Source organism: Capsella rubella, unplaced genomic scaffold (assembly GCF_000375325.1).
Source record: "Capsella rubella cultivar Monte Gargano unplaced genomic scaffold, Caprub1_0 scaffold_6, whole genome shotgun sequence".
NCBI lineage: Eukaryota > Viridiplantae > Streptophyta > Magnoliopsida > Brassicales > Brassicaceae > Capsella > Capsella rubella.
In genome coordinates this window covers 6,287,919-6,305,731 of record NW_006238918.1, presented here as the reverse complement: position 1 = coordinate 6,305,731, position 17,813 = coordinate 6,287,919, and the positions used below count along the sequence as shown (strand labels likewise).

Sequence of the window (17,813 nt, the reverse complement as noted above, 5' to 3'; positions counted from 1 at the left end):
CATTTATTCATCGCAAAATCCATTCTGTGCTAATGAAATGAGCCTCTGAACAACGAAAATTGAGTCATTTGGTTGTGTTTGAGACCTCACTACAAAAGCATTTGAGACGGAAAAAATGGGATGACAACAAACAAGAGAGTTGAGTAAAAAGCTCATTAAAAATGAACAATTTTGCTTTATTAGGACATACAAATCAAAACATGACAAGAACTTGTGATTCTCATTTCAAGGGACACACTTTCTCGAAGGCTTCTTGCTCTTTCCTACACAGATCAAACTCGTTTGTGTAGTAATACATACACCCAACATAATCATCCATCTCCTTTTGGCACTTCTGGTGAAGATCCTTCAGCCTGCAAAATCCATCAGAAAAATTACACACAGTTCAAGGATATCACAATGCCGACTACACTTGGCACATATATAGCTCTTCTGAACTCTAAGTCACACAAAATAATGACTCATTTATTTCTATCGTCTTCAAAACTATCTAAACTCTATGATCATCCAAAGACATGGAAATGCAGAAAATGCATGGCATGTCGCATAAATTACACACAGATCAAGGATATCACAATGCCGACTATGCATGGCACGTATATAGCTCTTCTGAACTCTCACTCTTATACAAAACAATGACTCATTGATTTCTATCGTGTTCAAAACTATCTGAGCTTCATAAAAAAGAAAAAAGATTTGATGGCTGATTTAAATGACCATATAACTTCCATAACTACTGGTTCTTGTTTTTGCAAATGATCTCATGCTCATGGCTAAAGGATAACTAAACCCTGTTGGAAAGAGATTCCCCGAATTGCCACACCTATGTTCCACATACTTTTGCTCAATAGAACTAATCGATGCCTAAAGGTCCTAAGTTCCGAAAATCTCTACTCATTTGACCCCATTTCTAATTACGAAGCTTACACTCTGTGGCTACATTCTTAAATCAACCATTTGATTACTCAATCAACATCATCGTCAAAACAAACATAAAGCTACCTAAACATACATAGCCAACATTAACGAAAAAAACAAACAAAATGAGCTGAGAGAATACGTACAAACCAAGGACGCAGCGAGTGACGTCACGACCTTTGTCGAGGCACTTCTCGGGGTTAGGATCATTCTTCTTGCATTTGAGGAACGCAACGTTCTCAGGCATACATCGCATACCAATATGCTTCGCTGACGCCGTCAACACCGCAGAAGTAGGGATCGGGTTCCCCGTCGCGTCCACCGCACTCGACATCGCTCAGGAAAAGAAAATTCGAAATCCCTAACCAGAAACCCAAATTAATCCAATCTTATCGCAATCCAGAAAATAAAATAAAAAGAATAATCAAAATCAGAATCCAAACAACGAGCTAACAGGAGTGAAGTAGCAGAGAACGAACATTGCCATACCTTTTCAACGGATCGATTTGGATCTTCGTCTTCTTCTCCACTGAGTATAATCGGAATAGGAGCGAGAGAGAGAGAAAGAACAAAACCAGGTGAGTAGCTGAGACAACAATGGGCCAAAATGGGCCTAGTTAGAGCCTAATAAGTTAATGGGCCGATAATAAAACTCTCTTTCCATCAACAGATCAGAGTGTTCCTTCTCTTCACTCTCTTTGCATCTCTCTGCCGCCGTATCGCCGCCGTCTCGTCGCCTTCTTTCATCGGTAAGTTCCCGAGTTTCCATTGCTTCATCTGTCGAAGTTTCATTCTGTGAACTCTAGTGTTACATTGTTGTGATTAGCTCTTGCCCATTTCTCCGATTTTGATTGAATGACCTTTAAAAACAATTGCATATTTTTGTTAGTTTACCGGAATATTCGGAATGTTATTGAGGTGAAAATCATTTGATTTCAAAATTTGAATAAACGAATCTGTAGATTTCGAAAAGGTTCGTGATTGCACTTTGGTTCTTATCTTAGTTTTAGTCTTGGTTTTTTTTAAGGTCGCATGATGCAAACATTAAAATTGAGATAGTGATCGTTAATGATGAACTCTCATTTTATGGTTGTAGAGTGTTTTGAAGTGAGAAGAAAAAATGGGGGACAAGAGGAAGAAGACGTTCATGTTCATCCGCCTTGTCTCAGCTGCTGGAACTGGATTCTTCTATGTCAAGAGGAAGAGTACCAAGGGACTTCTTGAGAAGCTCGAGTTCCGTAAGTACGATCCTAGAGTCAACCGTCATGTCCTCTTCACTGAGCAGAAGATGAAGTGACCGGAAACTCGATTCTCTTGTGTGTGTCTCATTACATTCCAAGAGCCAAGATCTTATCTCTGCAAGTAGTTTATTACTTATCGATGAATTAACTTCTCAAGTTTAAGTATTGGGTGTTTTTAGACTTTGAGAGTGTTTCAGTTTGAGCATCCTTGAGAACACATAAATAGTCAGTACTGTCTCAGGGTGTTTAAAAAAGTAAAAAAACTTTATCATAAACCAATATCAACTACTGCATCATTATATCCAATAAATAAAGAAAAATTAACAATCACATCTAAGAATATGATTCTTCAGGTGAGACTCTTATCTGCTGGTGGGACTCGAATTTTTAATCTCAAACGAGGTGAATATTTTCTAGAGCGTCTTGGAGTTTCAAAGAGTTGTTTAAAGAATGACAAAATGACACAAACTAGAGCGTCTTGATAATTCAAAGAGCTGTTTCAAGACACCAGGCTCGTGTTTACCACTGACACTAACAGCTTCGAGAAGCAGAATTTGGTCTAAGCATTTTGGTTGGGTTTAGTTCGGTTTAAGTACAATTGAAATTAATACGATTTGGAGTACAATTTCGATGTACTTCTTTGCTTGATTAGATTTGAATTAATTCTATATGGCTTCTGTGTTCATACTTCATAGGATTCGATTTTGGTTTCAGTTTGTACCGAAGTTTAACCAATCTCAGCTCTTTCGGTTTGGTCTGAACTAATTTGCCACTTGTTTTCTTTTCTTTTTGGTCCCATCATATTGATTGATAGATTAGTACAGCTTATGTATACAAAGAGTGCAGCGATATCGATGGAGGTTTCCTGTTATATAATGTAGAAAAAAACTGCTGATGATTCCGAAACGCGTATTGAGTTTTCCGAAGAACTTAGCCTTTGTTATCAACTTATCATCAAGACGACGACGACAACGATGCAAGATCAAGTAACTGTAACCGAGGCGACATTTACAAGGATGTCGAAACCAATTGGGATGATGAACAAGATTCAAGACAGAGAGTATGTATATCCGGGGACAAAGTAGGTTTTACAATTTTACTAGTTACTTGCTACTTGCTAGGCAATTTACTTCTTCTTTTTTTCTTTTTTTGGATGGTCAACGTACGTAACTTTGGAAATAGTGTTTTCTGGTTCTTCCTTTGTTCTATACATTGAAGTTTCCTTGAATGTTGATTGCATTGTCGTCTTCGTTACCATAAAAGTAGTATTCTCATCAGGGGGAATACAATTAATACGAAGAGGGCTGAGTTTGACTAATTGAAGAATAGTATACTAGAGTTTGACTGATTTTTCAACTTTTTAACCTTTTTTACTATTGAATCAAAGAGCAGCAGCCAGCAGTAAATGTTGGATTCTGAAGCATGCATGTTGGATTCACACTTAAAATTTACCAGAAAATAAACGACAAAATTTTCTCAAATCCCCTTTCAAGTTTCGCTTCTCTTCTCTCCTCTTGGCTCAGAATTGTTTTGTTGTCGATCAAACTTGATTTCGATTATAATGGAAGGATCTTCAATACAACCGCCCACCAATTGTGTTCTCGCCAATGATTCTTCATCTTCTTCATCTTTTTCAAATCCTCCTCATCCTACTTCTTCTTCTTCTTCTCAGGTATTCAAAATCTGTAGATTCTTGGGTAAATCTATGAATTCTTGATTATCCAAAGTCTCTGTTGGGTTTTGATTGTATATGGGTATATTGCAGAATCGCTTGGGTTTTACATTTTCTCTTAGCTCAAACTTGTTTTTGTATCGTTTCTGATTTTATAAGATTGGTTTCTCTAAATTTTCTGCCTTTGTTGTGAAATTGTTAGGAAGGTTCTTTATTTATCAAGTCTTGAGATTTTTAATCATTCTTCAGGTTAAAGAACAATCTAGTGAAGGTGGTGTCTGTAGATCTCAACCAAGTGGAAGCCAGTTGGATGTTTCAATCCAGATACCACCAAAACCTATGCCAAGTTTAGGAATCTTGCGAAATTTGAGTCTCAAAAGGAAAGCTTCTCTGCCAAACTATGAGAGAAGACTGCTACTAAGTCCTAGTGTTTCAGAAACCAGTGAGAAGCCTCTTGTTGCTAGTTCCATCACTTCTCCTTATTGGAAAAGGTGTTTGTCACTTCCTTCTACTAATGCTGCTAAATTGTCAATGGCTGCATCTACTCCGCCTGTTTCTGCTGTAATTCATAGTGAACTACCTAAATCTAATGTGAGTTATTTCGTGTCTTTTACAGTCTCATTTTGATTCCAGTATGTTGAAAGAAGGATTTGGATTTTTTTTCTTTTTCTTAAAGGAACTTCCTTTTCGAAAGTATAAGTTTGGAATTTGTTTGGTGCAGAAAGATGGTGTTCATGCATCAGTTTCAAGATCCTTGTCCATGCCCGGGAGAAACAAAGTGATTGTACGAGCTATCTCTTTTGACGACAACAAGAATCACACTTCAAACGAAACAAGTGGCGGTATGTGCTATTTCCCTCTGAATTTTTGAGCTCATTTAGTTTTCTTTTGGTTGTTGCTTTATGAATTCCTAGGAAGTCTGAGTGTTGGATTATGATACGAGGACTAGATTGATTCACTAGAAGCTTTATCAATTCCAAGAAATTTGATTTGCCTTTGATCAGTGAAACGGCAAGTTTTCACACCCGTATTATGTTCCTTCTTTCTTCTGTTTTCATTGGCAGACCAAATCACTCCTGTTCCCGCAGAAGAAACAGAAGAAGAAATCCCTGAAGAAGAAGCAGTTTGCAGGATTTGTCTTGATGTGTGCGAAGAAGGTAACACACTGAAAATGGAATGCAGTTGCAAAGGTGACCTCAGACTCGTTCACGAACATTGTGCCATTAAGTGGTTTAGTACAAAGGGAACGCGAATCTGCGATGTTTGCAGACAAGAAGTCCGAAACTTACCAGTGATTTTGCTTCGTGTCCCAACAATTAATCAGCTTACCAATAGACGGGAACTCACTCAGCAGAGTTCACAACCACAAGCCATTAGGTAAGTCAGACGCTTTAAGATCTTTTTTCTTTTTCAGAAGTTCCCTGAGTAATTCTAACAATTGACCATCAAATTACCGCTGCAGTGTTGGGCAAGAGTTTGTAGTGCTTGTACTCATCAGCACCGTCTGCTACTTCTTTTTCCTTGAACATTTACTGGTAATGCTTCCTTTTTCTTTCCCTAAGTATTCGTAAACAGTAAACACATACTTTTTGGTATTTCCCTATAGAGATCCTATCTTTCATTACAAAGACAGCATAACAGGGAAGTTTATCTGCTCTGTAGATTCCTGAGTTGAAGTCGCAAGCAATCTTTGTTGCAGCCCCATTTTCATTCACCTTATCTCTCTTAGCCTCAAGTTTTGCCGTCATCCTCGGTATAATACCACTCCCTAAAGAAAATTTCAAATCTTTTTTATTTGCACCTGAACACAAATATATAAACTTTTTAAATGTTATTATCTGGACTTGCAGCAATCAGAGAATACATATGGACATACGCTGCTCTTGAGTTTGCATTAGTGGCCTTAACTGTTCATCTGTTATATACTACAGTAAGTAATACTAAACCGTATGTTTAAAGCGTTTAAAATACTTACAATCTCAGACCTCCGATTGAAAAAAAAATACTCATGAAAAGATCATTTCTATTTCCAGCTTGGTGTACCAGTTGTCTATGCAATGCTTTTCGCGGGGATTCTGGGTTTTGGGATGACAATGGGCTTAAACTTGTTGTGCATTTGTTATTCCTCTCAGCATGTGCGGTTTCAGCAGAATCCGAACTTAGTATAAAAAAAGTCTCTTCCTTTTTAAGTTTTTTCTCTTCTTAAGGCTTGGATAGTTGGATATGAAAGGGCAATGCTGAATAGATGGGTTTCACCTAAAACCTTGAGACCTGTATATATATATGAGTTTGTCGTACTTTTGTATTAAGAGACTAGCTTTTCTGGAATGACATTTACAGCGAGAATGTGTGAAGATTCATGAAATGAAAGAGCTGTTGTGAATGTGAATGAGATCAGATTTTACTTCTTTCTCAGAGTCTCTAGCTTCAAAATCTCTGAGCAGTAATTAATGCTGGACGTTTTAAAAATTTGTGTAAAAAAAAGTGGGGCGTTCCGAGAATCGAACTCGGGACCTCTCGCACCCAAAGCGAGAATCATACCACTAGACCAAACGCCCTCGTTGTATGATACAAGCACTAATAACTTTCTATACGTATCTTCACTGACCCTGACTTGCATTGACAGACACTTAATGCTCTATTACACCAACTGATGAAAGGAAGGAAGAGGCAAAAATATGGGAAAAGGGGTTTCCACCAACATGATTCCACAGTTGTTAAGTAGACTAAAACTGGAGTTAGACACATACTTTGGATGAAAGTTAACGTCCTAGAACTGAAAACTACACATTTCGACGGAATGTAAAACCCATTTTACTACCAACTACTAGTCTACTAACAAGGAAATAAACCTCCCTACAAGAATTAGTCTAAGATCTTCGCAATTTAATGGGCAACGCACTTGGATCGATCTCTACATAGCCTCTAAGAGCTCCATCTCTCTCTCCAGTTAAGCGGAATGCAGGAACACAATGAGAGAATCTGAACAATTCACACCTCGGGATCTTCTTTTTCACATCGATGCTTCCTTCCACCTTTTCCTTGAACACCGAAATAAACCCATCCACCTGTTCCAACATCATAACCTCAATGTGGCTGTCATTGTCATCAAGAACTTCAACAACCTCGTATTCACACTTCTTCAAGCTTGCGGCCTTGATTGTTTCAGTCCAGTTCTTGTATAATGCCCAAATTTCGCCGGTCTTTGGGAGGACAATGTACTCGTTTTTCCTGAATTGCTGTTCTGCCTTAATCTGTTGTGAAAAACCAGTCACTTTAGTGAGTATCTCGTCCTGACCTTCCTTCAAAATGAACTTTCCGCAACTGACTGGCATTTGTTTGTCGCGCCACTGTGTAACGTTCCCAAGAAGTAATTTTGGCTCTAGCAGGTTTATCTGCAATTTGAATACCGGCCTCCATATAGTCTGCTGAATCTTGGCATAACACTTGGGCAAGCCATCCTCTTTGCTGTTCAATGACCATATCTGGCCAGGTGCAAACTTTCCCTCTAATCTATCAGCGCTGAAGTTGTGGAACTGGAAATTAGGAATGACGATACAGTCTGGCTCCGATGAAGGCGGAGAGCAACGATGGACTTGGTTAGACTTGGCAACTTCTCCTGAGACAGGGACAGCTTCTTCTTCAATCTTTTGTGGTAATGCAGCTGTATCGAGCTCATAAGAACCAACGGGAACTCCATTCCCTTCTTTTCCTGTCAACTTGGTGGAGGGAATGCTGTGGGAGAATCTAAGCAACTCATGAGGCAAAATCTGAAATTTGTATGGTCCATCACCCGGTGCAATTCGACAAAAGACACTTGTAAAGCCTTTTAGTTTACGCAAAAACGCAACCTCTATTGCAACCCCTTCAACATATTCTGACAAAATCTCAACAAATTCATACTCATACTCATGAGATGAACGCCGACGACCAGAAGACCAGTTGATGTCCCAGTTCTTGAAGAGAGCCCATGTTTCTCCTTTTCTTGGGTATACCTTGAAAGTATCATTCGTACTTTCTGTTCTGCAGTGAATCAGATGAGAGAACGATGGAGTTCCATTTATGTTCTCTTTTCCACCACGTTTGAAAGTACCAACAGAGATGGGCAATTCCTTGTGAACCCACTTTATTGCTTTCTCATCATCTGGTTTAGCCTCTAGCCATTGTATTTTAAGCAGGAAACTAGGTTTCCTGATGACTTTACTGATGATGGCATAGAATCGAGGCATTCGATCCATGTCATCATACATTGCCCATGTCTGACCAGCTTTGAAACACACTACTTCCCTCAGCTTCTCAAAGTTAGTGAAATCAGGATCTGTACACTCAAAAATCTCTGTATCTGATGCACTCCCTGAACTTGAATCCTTTGCTGCATTACTGGCATAAGAACCCCGAGAGCTTCCAACTTGGTCTTCTTTTATCTTCTTTTTCCTGTTTATACCGTTTGGTAAGGTTCCTGTAAACCGTTGGCTCTCATGTGATTTCTTTCTGAAATCAGACTCCTCAGCACTTTCTGCATCCTTTTCTTTATTGTTATCATCGCCTTTATTCTCTTTATATGAAACCTGCTGCTTGTTACGGACTGACCTCCGAAAATGCTGTCCACCAGTAGACCCCGAATGTTGCCCACCAGCTGGAACTTTGTCGCACTCAATGCTACTCTCACTGCAAGAGCCGTCACTGGATTCAACCATCTTCTTCCTCTTTCTCTTTCCATTGGTGTTTTCAGCAGAAGTACCCGATTTTTTAGATCTAGCACCCTCTTTACTTGAGGAAATTTTGGCAGAGTTCTCAGGCTGCTTCTCCGGTGCCTTGGCTGTCTCTTGAGTTGGAGCTTTGCTCTGTTGGAAGGATGCAAAAGTCGTCTGAACTGTTGGACCATGGGAAGTTTCTTGAAAAGCCATGTATTGCTTACCGCAACACAAACAGCTCATTGGTTTGTCGATAAACTCCCTCTGATATTCATACTTCCTGTGACAAAAGGCGCAGGAGGTACGAAAGGTCGAGCTACCATCAAACCCAGCTGGTTGAACTTGAGGTTTTTTCTGGTTTTCAGGTATTTTCCTAGTTGTTGAATTAACATTTGTCTGGAAAACATGCTGATTAAAAAAGGTTCTGGGCGGGGCTTGCTGGGGTTGAAATGACGGAGCTGGTGCTGGTGCAGGTGTAGGCCTTCTGAAAACGGGTTTTCGTCTCATGTCATGAATCCTCCTTTTTTCTTTGTCCAAAAGAACCCTCTGAGCCTCCCCAATGGTTTTGAAAGCAGATTCAGCACCAGGGAGCTTGTTTTTGTCAGGATGAAGATAAAGGGCAAGCTTCCTATACTGTTTCTTAATGGTATTTTCATCTGCATTTTGATCGACCTGAAGAATCTTGTACCAATCAGTCTCATCCCCAGATTTCTCCAATGCAGCACAATGCACATCACACACCATGATCATGCGAGAAACAACATTCTCAAGAGTTGCATCCATTTTCTGAGCCTTAATCGCAACTCTACGAGCAGTTGTGAAATCTGACTTGCCCATCCAATCTTCTGCTAATTCTTTGGCTCGAAGAGCCTCATCTTTGTTACTCATACTAAATCAAACCCAGATTTCAAACCCTACATTAACAAATTCGAATTCACCACTGTAAGACAAGCAAAAGACGAAACAGCCAAACAAGTTTTCCAACAAAGGCAGACGACCACATTCAATTCAGAAATGAGGAACAAAGTATAAAGAGGCGAATCTGTGAGAGACGAAGGTAAAACAATGGGCATTTGACAAAACCAAAGACTAGCTATAGAAGAAGACTAAACGATTTCAGGAATCAAACGAGAAGTGAAGAGTGAGATAATAACAGAGAACAGAGAGCGTCGGAAACTCACCGGAGTATGGAGGAAGAGGAGAGGAGGAGATAGGGCAGCGTCAGAGCTCACGTCGATGCCCAACTGCCTCTTTGACTGAAATCTGTCGTCGTCTTCGTTTGTGGGGGAAACACCTCACAGTTTATATGGTACTCTGGTTTTACTGTAATTTTTAGAAAGTTTAAGGTCATTATACCTTTTTATTCTTATATATTTTCTCTTAAGCCCTTCAAATGTAGCTATATTACTACATTTTTGTGAAGAAAAGGGTAATTTAGTCATTTCACTTTCATTCGAAAAGACTTTTATGCCCAAAATAATTACCTTGTTGGGTCTAAAATCTTTATTTTATAAGAGTATGTATTTTTGTTTTAGGGTTTTAAGTGAAACGTCTTATTCAAACAAATTATACAAGAAATCGTAGCAAATGTTAGTATCGCTAAATTAATTATTGAATATATTTTTATGATATTTGATAAATTATAACCAAATAAAAAATTTTCTTAATATTTTGAAATAAATAAGTAATCACAATTTATATCAATTGATATATATATATTCAAAACTTGAATTCATATAATTTTTTTACAATAGACTACTCTAATATAAGAGTCGTTGATTAAGTCAACTGACTCTGTCATTTTCCACACAGCATCCATTGTAGTTTATGCGCTTCCTCATGCCAATTTTGTTTACGCCTAATTGCTACCACAAACCACAAAAATAAAATTATATTTTGCTAAAAAAACTAAACTAAACAATATTCAATTATATTTAACATTATTTAGTAATTTACTATTATTCCGAAAACTCAACATTTTAATTTAAAAATAATTAAGTAAATTCTTGTATCTCTAATTTGCGATTAAATTGTAATTAAATAAATAATTAAGAAAATGTTACAATTATTTTGGTATGCCTTGTGAGTAAGTGTGCAGGGAGTGTACATCATCATTCATTAATTTACATTGTCAAATGATTTGTAAGGAATATTTTTATGTACACTATCTTAATCCAAGAGATGCATGTCAAATGCAAAGGAAAGTAAAAACTAAGATGTATTGAAGAGTTAGTTTCAAATTATTTTGCCTATTAAACCTCAAGTAATGTAGCATTGTACAGAAAATATATGAAATTTAACATAATATTTAACATAGTAAATCATATTTGCCTATATGAAATTTAATATTTCATAGCTATTCAGTATCATCCATCATCCATCTTCATCTTTAACTGTTTTTTTGTAGTATTATTCTCTATGATCAGTTCAATATTTGTTTTTTGAGTTCAAATTTTACTGGAAACATTGGAAGGGAACTGATAATGCATTTTCTTCTCATAATTAGTTCTTATTAGCTGATGTTTGTTTAATATCATACTTGGTCTACAATTTAATTTCCTAATCATGAACTTGAGCCTACAATTTTCTTTAGTCTAACGTAATTCAGAAAATCTATATTTGTTAAGAAATATTATTTATATAATTAATTTTTGGTATGAATATTTTTGACGTAAAGTTATATTATTTTTAATATATTTTTGTTATATATTTAATTAAATTTAGATTTGTTTAGAAGATTTGTAATATGAGTTTCTTATTAAGAGATACGAGTTCTTGAACAAAAATGGACGAATTTATCTACAAAACCCATATTCTTAATCTAGGCCATGAACTATTCATTAACTAAAGCTTAAGCTATCTCCTTTCAGAAAAACGAGCATGAGCTATAACCTTTTGACCAAGCCACTTACGATCAATTTGATTCCTGATGAGAAATATAACAACAAGGGTCAAAATCAGTAAGCCGAGATAAGCTAATAAGTCATCAAAACCTGAAACGTATTCAATCCATATTCAAGAATAATTAACTAACTTAAGCAGTTAAGCTACTTCTACCAAATGCTCTTCTGATTAATGCTCAATCAAAGCGCATATGGGAAGTGAGAAAAATCACCTGTAGTAAGAGGTTATTGTAAAACATGAAGTAAGATTCTGGTCTTAATCTTAAACCAGCAACAAACGAGTTTTGACTAAAAGTGACCAAAAAGCTAAGCAGAAAAAGGAATCCTGTGCTAACTTCCCTTGGTCCTTTGTTCTTGAATCATTTGTCTTAAATCAGCACGTTTGTAGGTATTGCTCTATAATTACCAAAGAGAAGCCACGGATTTAACCGTAATTGAGAATACTTGACAAGTTTAAACCGTGAGTAGGAATTTGCAGTGAGAAGAATACTTGACATGGTAACACTCGTAATTTATAAACTTGACAAGGTTTAAACTTGAAACTGTGATCTGCAGAGAGATCACTTAAGTCTTAAAAAGGCAGATCTGTTAAATGCAAGAAATAGTTAAGCCCACCTGCAAATACTTGCCATTCAAATTACAGATAAGAACATACTTCATGTAACATCATGGTGAAAGTCTTAAGATTCTAAAACCGAAAACATATTTCACAACAAAATCTAACAAAAAAGGTAATCCTTGGCGCTTTCCGTCCCTTTTCTTCTCTCAATTCCTCTGTTCAACGGTATTTAACGTTAAAAGGTGTCGCCCTACAATCAACACTTAATAACTCTTTCAACTCTCCGTGCATCTCTTTGGTTACACGGGTAGCAGGAACCCTATTCGAGAATCTGATCCTTTCTGACTTTGGGATAGTAAATATTGGTTCCGACCCTTCATCCTCGTTATATACATACTCCGTACATGCGCTAAACAACCTATTCTCACTTTTATCATCATCACGAACGGATTCGTACTCCAGCAGTTGGACCTCATAGTCTAAAGTGTCATCAAGAATTTCAACCATGTCATAAAGACCATATTCCAAGTCTTCAACATCAATGTCACGACTCCAATATCTGTATATAACCCAAACTTCACCAACCTTGGGGAGAATGGTATATTCAGTGCCATCCAAGGACGTTTGAGGAATTATCTGCTGTGAAACCTCACTTGGGGTGATTGTTTCTAGAACTTTTCTGGCGTAGAAAGTTCCACAACCAACAGGCATTTGCCCGTCTTCCCAGTCAATAACATCCTTGGGAAACCTAGTCTTCTTTAGCCGACCTATGTGTAGTTTGATTACCGGATCCTGCTTATATGCTTGAGTAAAAGTGATTTTCTGAACCCTACCATAGTGCAGAGGCAAATCATCATATCCACTGTAAAATGACCAAATCTGGCCAGTCTGAAAGACCTTCCCCTTGCTAGCAAAGTAGATGACTTGGCGTTTGGACTCTATATTACTCTCAGAGTTTGAAGGAACGATGATCTCTTCGATTTTCTCTGGTAACGCAGCTTGGTCCAGCTCGTAAGCATCTTTTGGCACACCTGTTCCTTCAACTTCAGTCAGTTTGAAGGAAGGAACCCTATGGGAGAACCGATACAAACTGTGAGGTAAAATACGAAATATACCGTCATAACCAGTTCCTATTCGGAAGAACACACTAGCAAACCCTTTGGCTTTATGCAAGTATGCAACATATACACCACCTTCATCAGCGTAATCTGACAGAACCTCGACAAATTCATACTGGTAGTTGCGGTGAGAATCTGGCTCCGAAGACCATTTAATCTCCCAATTCTTGAAAAGTGCCCATGTCTCGCCTTTTCTAGGGGATACACTAAAATGACAAGTGTTGAAGGAATAACAACTTCTGCTGAAACAACGAGTGTTGCTTAGTTCATTGCAATGAATAACATGTGAAAATATGGAACGATCCTTTGTGTTCTGATTATTGGCAAGCCTGAACTTACCAACAGAAACAGGCAAGTCTTCTTCAAACCATTGGATCTCCTTCTCATTATCTGGATCTGGCTCTAGATATGTGATCCTAAGCCCAAAACAAGGAGCTGAAACTTTTATGATCTTAGCATACAACCTAGGCACCCCATCCACTGTATCATAAATAGCCCAGGTCTGACCAACTGCAAAGTTTACCTCTTCCCTCAGCTTATCAAAATTGTTAAACGTTGGACCAACACATTCAAAGGTGTTTGGTTGTACTGCAACTTCTGAACTTGTGTTACATAGACCAGAGTTATTATTTGCCTGAAGATTCTGAGAGTCCCCCAATGCAGCTCCCACTTCACCGTTCCTGTTCATGGCATTTGGCAATGTTTCTTTGCAAAGATCAACCTCAAGGAGTTGCTTTCCTCTTCCAGACTCTTCTCTTGCACCTCCAAAATTATCCGCCACAACTCTATTGCCAATTTTGATTAGATTCACAATAATGTCTTCAGACTTACTGCCATTTTCAGTATTAACAATTTGACCACACTCATCATTCCTCTTTCTCTTCTCACCAACCTTATCAGCACATCTCAAACCAGGGGAGCTTTCAGTTGCAGAGAAATGTATGTCTGGATTCTTACTAGGGACTGTTATCTGTCGTTGCGAGGACAAAGCTTGAGACTTTTCTTGCTGATTCTTAGGTGTCGATACAGCCAAATCAGCCCTTATCTGATGGCTCCGGACAGTTTTTTTCCTTGTAAGAAGCTCATTTACAGTGATATCCATCATCAAACAAGACAAATTCCACCTCTACGGGTTCCTACAGAAAAAAAAAAAAAAAAAATTCTGGTTATCAGATACAATATGACATTTGACACATAAACTATAATGTACTTATAATATACAAGGTCTGAATCGGCTTTTATAAACAGAGATGTGAATATACAAACGCCAATGTTTGTAAAAAAATAAAAAAGTTGAAGCATTTCAAATCTAAAGAATAAGAACCCTAACAAATCTAAACTATACTGTACAATGAGAAAGACCACACAAAAGCGAGGAAACCTAAACGGTACCCCTAGACACTAGATTCAGCTACAACACAAAGACGACAACAAGTAAAGAGTATAATATAATTCACAAAATGGTTCGACCAATTTACCAACAATGGCGAAAAAAGGAAATCGCAACCGTCGGCGGCGGAGCCTTTTGTCGGGCAAAGAAAAGTGAAAGCGAGCGGACAAAAAAATTAAGTATATTCAGTGTTTTTTTCTCGATTTAAGGGAAGGAAAAAATCTAAAATTCTTTTCGCGGTAAATAAAGTTCATTGAAAATAATATTTCGCGGGAAACAAATCCAAAACTAAAAATTAGACGAAGAGCCAAAGGCTTTTATATAAAACCGTATATGAGAAAAGTTCAACAAGGTTGAGATATGTGATCAGCAGAGAGATCACTCAAGTCGACAAGAACACATTGCTGCAACAAACAAACTTGCAATGTAAGAGATACAGTTGTTGTCGCACAAATAAACAAAAACACATTTAGAGAGAGAGGATCCCAGACCAAAGCAACAAATTACTGGCTGTTTCTTCACATCATATAAGATAAATATAAAAACATACTTGCATCAAAATGCACCAAAAGCTAACAAAAAGTAATGTAATCCTTCCCTCACTTCCCCTTTCAGCTATGCCAATTTAAGGTAATGCTCCAGCATCAAGAACTTCAAAGAGCTCTTTCAAATCTCCGTCTATCGCCTTGGTTACTCGAGAAACAGGAATCTGATGCGAGAATCTTTGCCTTTTTGACTTGGGGATTGTAATTATCGCTTCTGACTCATTCTCCGACTCATGTTGCCTACCCTCAGCTGCTTGCAAGAATTTTTGTTTTTCTTCATTTTCATTACCAAACGATGCCAGCTCCACCGCTGAAACCTTATAGTCCAAAGTGTCATCAAGGACTTCAACAATTTCGTATTTGTAAAAATACCACCTTTCCGTCTCCTCATTATAAATTTCTTGAGGCAAGTATGTGTATATGGCCCAAACATCGCCAATCTTGGGGAGAATGGTATATGCATATCCATCCATGAAGGTTTCAGTTTCAGGCACTATCTGATGTGAAACATCATCAGGATCGATTACTTCGGTACCTTTCCTCACAAAGAAAGTTCCACAACCAACAGTCTTTTTCTTGTTTCGATATTGGGTCGCATCCCCAGAGAAATGAGTAGGCATTAACCGAGTTACGTGTAGTTTAAATACGGCTTCTTGCTCGAATGCCTGAGTAAAAGTGATCTTATGAATCCTACAATAGTGCCGAGGGACGCTCCAAAAAGTGTAATATGACCAGATCTGGCCAGTTTGAAAACCTTTCCCTGTACTCCGAAAGCAGAAAGCTTCTGGTTTGGATTTCAAAGCGGTCGGCACTGCTAATAGATGTGAAGGGACGATTGTCTCTTTAATTGTTTCAGGTAAAACAGCTTGGTCCAGCTCGTAAGCATCTTTTGGCACACATTGTCCTTTACTTCCAGTCAGTTTGGACTTCAACGCGGTCGGCGCTGCTAATAGATGTGAAGGGACAATTATTTCTTTGATTGTTTCAGGTAATACAGCTTGGTCCAGCTCGTAAGCACCTTTTGGCATACCTGGTCCTTTACTTCCAGTCAGTTTTGACTTCAAAGCGGTCGGCGCTGCTAATAGATGTGAAGGGACAAGTATCTCTTTGATTGTGTCAGGTAATACAGCCTTGTCCAGCTCGTAAGCATCTTTTGGCACACCTTGTCCTTCAGTTCCAGTCAGTTTGAAGGAAGGAACCCTATGGGAGAACTGGTACAATCTGTGAGGCAGAATCTGAGATATGTTTACATCACCAGTTCCCATTCGAAAGAAAACACTTGCAAAGCCTTTTGCTTTATGCAAGAATGCAATAGATACACCAGCTCCATCAGCGTAATCTGACAAAATCTCGACAAACTCATACTCAAATTTGCGGTGAGAATCTGGTTTTGAAGACCAGTTAATGTCCCAGTTCTTGAACAGAGCCCAAGTCTCGCCTTTTCTTGGGGATATAGTGAAATAACCATTACTGATTCCTTCATTGGATTGGATAAGATGAGAGAATCTTGAACGAACTTTTGTATTCTGATTATTGGCAAGCCTGAACTTACCAACAGAAACAGGCAAGTCTTCTTCAAACCAAAGTATCTCTTTCTCATCATCTGGGTCTGGCTCAAGATATGTGATCCTAAGCCCAAAGGAAGGAGCTGAAACTTTCCTGATCTGAGCATACGATCTAGGCATCCCATCCGTTGTATCATAAAGAGCCCAGGTCTGACCAACAGCAAAGTTCATTTCTTCCCGCAGCTTATCAAAGTCGTTAAACTTTGGACCAACATATTCCGAAGTCTTTGGTTTTGCCGACTCTTCTCCCCTGCCTGCATCACCATTATCACTTAGCCCTCTTCTATGGTTATGTAAAACACCCTGATTTCCAGAATTACAACTTCCACCATATTCGTTCCTCTTTCTCTTCTCACCGACAGACACAGCACAAGATGAAGAACATGTTACAGAATCTTCAGAAGAAGCGATATCCGTCATCATACAAAGAAACAATTAAGCACGCAAGAGAGTCAACTTCCTCTTCCTCTTCTAAAGTACCTACAGAAATTACAATTATAGACATGGCCGTCAGATACTTTACCAATGGTGAGATAATACACACAGAGAAAGACGTCAATTGATGTTTGTATAAGATGAATGACTCAGCTAGTTAGGTATTGGACAAGCGAAAATGTAATTCTAAAATCACGCATAGATCAAAGTGTGGCTAAACTTACAAGTGTCCCAAAACACAAATGTAGAAAGTGTTAAGCATCTGAAACTAGAAGAAAGGAATATGAACCCTAAATTTATCTTCGTTGTAGATATGAAACACAAAACTCACGATTTGGGGAGAAAGCGAGAACACCTAAACCCTAGATTGAGCAATATCGCTATTAATTTAACAAAAACAAAACATATAGATACAATCGACTAACCGATTCGATCAATTTACGCAACCAGCACAAACTTCAGCCCTCGTCGTCGGCGAAAGCTTTTGCCGGAAAAAGAGAGGGGGGTAGGTTTAGTACCAAAGACTAGTGAATTGAAAATATATCCCACGTTTCCCGAGAATGGTCCATTTGGCGGGAAAGCTTAGCCCTATTAGTTTCCTAGTTATAAAAATAATTTCAAATATGACAAAAAAAGAAATAATAATAATTTCAATGGTCAGTTTCAGTAGATCATTATTAAAAGAAGTTTCAAGTTTATTAGCTTTTAGTTTTGAACTGATGCGAAGCTGTAAACGGCTGAAATCACCATGCTCTTGTGATTTACACTCAATC

At 38.1% G+C, this 17,813-nt stretch overlaps 7 protein-coding genes and 1 non-coding gene across 9 annotated transcripts; 3 read left to right on the top strand and 5 right to left on the bottom strand.

Moving 5' to 3' along the window:
- Positions 1-40: 40 nt before the first annotated feature.
- On the bottom strand, positions 41-1,497 carry LOC17883205 (NADH dehydrogenase [ubiquinone] 1 alpha subcomplex subunit 8-B). The gene is made up of 3 exons (XM_006288885.2): positions 1,408-1,497; positions 1,065-1,279; positions 41-353 (listed from the first exon to the last, which is right to left on the bottom strand). Exons 2-3 carry the CDS (start codon positions 1,250-1,252, stop codon positions 221-223), a joined length of 321 nt encoding a protein of 106 aa, XP_006288947.1. The 5' UTR covers positions 1,253-1,279; positions 1,408-1,497; the 3' UTR covers positions 41-220.
- Positions 1,498-1,588: 91 nt separating this feature from the next.
- Positions 1,589-2,438, top strand: LOC111830057 (50S ribosomal protein L33). Its single transcript, XM_023780818.1, has 2 exons — positions 1,589-1,667; positions 2,015-2,438. Exon 2 carries the CDS (start codon positions 2,039-2,041, stop codon positions 2,213-2,215), a length of 177 nt encoding a protein of 58 aa, XP_023636586.1. The 5' UTR covers positions 1,589-1,667; positions 2,015-2,038; the 3' UTR covers positions 2,216-2,438.
- A 544-nt stretch (positions 2,439-2,982) lies between these two features.
- On the top strand, positions 2,983-6,239 carry LOC17882008 (E3 ubiquitin-protein ligase MARCH8). 2 transcript variants are annotated; one of them, XM_006287764.2, is made up of 8 exons: positions 2,983-3,831; positions 4,081-4,422; positions 4,553-4,673; positions 4,896-5,208; positions 5,294-5,366; positions 5,494-5,584; positions 5,682-5,761; positions 5,865-6,239. In XM_006287764.2, exons 1-8 carry the CDS (start codon positions 3,721-3,723, stop codon positions 5,997-5,999), a joined length of 1,266 nt encoding a protein of 421 aa, XP_006287826.1. In that variant the 5' UTR covers positions 2,983-3,720; the 3' UTR covers positions 6,000-6,239. The 2 variants fall into 2 exon arrangements, with proteins under 2 accessions (XP_006287826.1, XP_023637525.1); XM_023781757.1 differs by having other exon boundaries at positions 2,984-3,240.
- Positions 6,240-6,317: 78 nt separating this feature from the next.
- On the bottom strand, positions 6,318-6,389 carry TRNAP-UGG. The gene has a single exon. It is a non-coding gene; the product is annotated as a tRNA-Pro (tRNA).
- A 119-nt stretch (positions 6,390-6,508) lies between these two features.
- On the bottom strand, positions 6,509-9,797 carry LOC17883844. The gene is made up of 2 exons (XM_006286963.2): positions 9,707-9,797; positions 6,509-9,439 (listed from the first exon to the last, which is right to left on the bottom strand). Exon 2 carries the CDS (start codon positions 9,411-9,413, stop codon positions 6,702-6,704), a length of 2,712 nt encoding a protein of 903 aa, XP_006287025.1. The 5' UTR covers positions 9,414-9,439; positions 9,707-9,797; the 3' UTR covers positions 6,509-6,701.
- Positions 9,540-9,861, top strand: LOC111829908. Its single transcript, XM_023779949.1, is given in 4 exon segments — positions 9,540-9,551; positions 9,682-9,715; positions 9,718-9,809; positions 9,811-9,861. Coding segments are annotated over 4 exon segments (189 nt in total).
- Positions 9,862-12,033: 2,172 nt separating this feature from the next.
- LOC17881428 lies at positions 12,034-14,658 on the bottom strand. Its single transcript, XM_006287158.2, has 2 exons — positions 14,584-14,658; positions 12,034-14,241 (listed from the first exon to the last, which is right to left on the bottom strand). The coding sequence occupies exon 2, from the start codon at positions 14,208-14,210 to the stop codon at positions 12,207-12,209; it is 2,004 nt and encodes a 667-aa protein (XP_006287220.2). The 5' UTR covers positions 14,211-14,241; positions 14,584-14,658; the 3' UTR covers positions 12,034-12,206.
- Positions 14,659-14,796: 138 nt separating this feature from the next.
- Positions 14,797-17,551, bottom strand: LOC17881706. Its single transcript, XM_006290039.2, has 2 exons — positions 17,466-17,551; positions 14,797-17,085 (listed from the first exon to the last, which is right to left on the bottom strand). The coding sequence occupies exon 2, from the start codon at positions 17,026-17,028 to the stop codon at positions 15,121-15,123; it is 1,908 nt and encodes a 635-aa protein (XP_006290101.2). The 5' UTR covers positions 17,029-17,085; positions 17,466-17,551; the 3' UTR covers positions 14,797-15,120.
- Between the last annotated feature and the right edge of the window lie 262 nt (positions 17,552-17,813).

What these genes read in the sequence shown, in the direction of transcription:
- LOC17883205 (XM_006288885.2), bottom strand. Translation starts at nt 1,252, where the DNA reads ATGTCGAGTGCGGTGGACGCGACGGGGAACCCGATCCCTACTTCTGCG. An exon ending in ACTCGCTGCGTCCTTGGTTT is followed by an intron (nt 354 to 1,064) that starts GTACGTATTCTC and finishes TGGATTTTGCAG; the next exon opens with GCTGAAGGATCTTCACCAGA.
- LOC111830057 (XM_023780818.1), top strand. Translation starts at nt 2,039, where the DNA reads ATGGGGGACAAGAGGAAGAAGACGTTCATGTTCATCCGCCTTGTCTCA.
- LOC17881706 (XM_006290039.2), bottom strand. Translation starts at nt 17,028, where the DNA reads ATGATGACGGATATCGCTTCTTCTGAAGATTCTGTAACATGTTCTTCA.
- LOC17881428 (XM_006287158.2), bottom strand. Translation starts at nt 14,210, where the DNA reads ATGATGGATATCACTGTAAATGAGCTTCTTACAAGGAAAAAAACTGTC.
- LOC17883844 (XM_006286963.2), bottom strand. Translation starts at nt 9,413, where the DNA reads ATGAGTAACAAAGATGAGGCTCTTCGAGCCAAAGAATTAGCAGAAGAT.
- LOC17882008 (XM_006287764.2), top strand. Translation starts at nt 3,721, where the DNA reads ATGGAAGGATCTTCAATACAACCGCCCACCAATTGTGTTCTCGCCAAT. An exon ending in GTGAACTACCTAAATCTAAT is followed by an intron (nt 4,423 to 4,552) that starts GTGAGTTATTTC and finishes TGTTTGGTGCAG; the next exon opens with AAAGATGGTGTTCATGCATC. An exon ending in TTTTCCTTGAACATTTACTG is followed by an intron (nt 5,367 to 5,493) that starts GTAATGCTTCCT and finishes TCTGCTCTGTAG; the next exon opens with ATTCCTGAGTTGAAGTCGCA.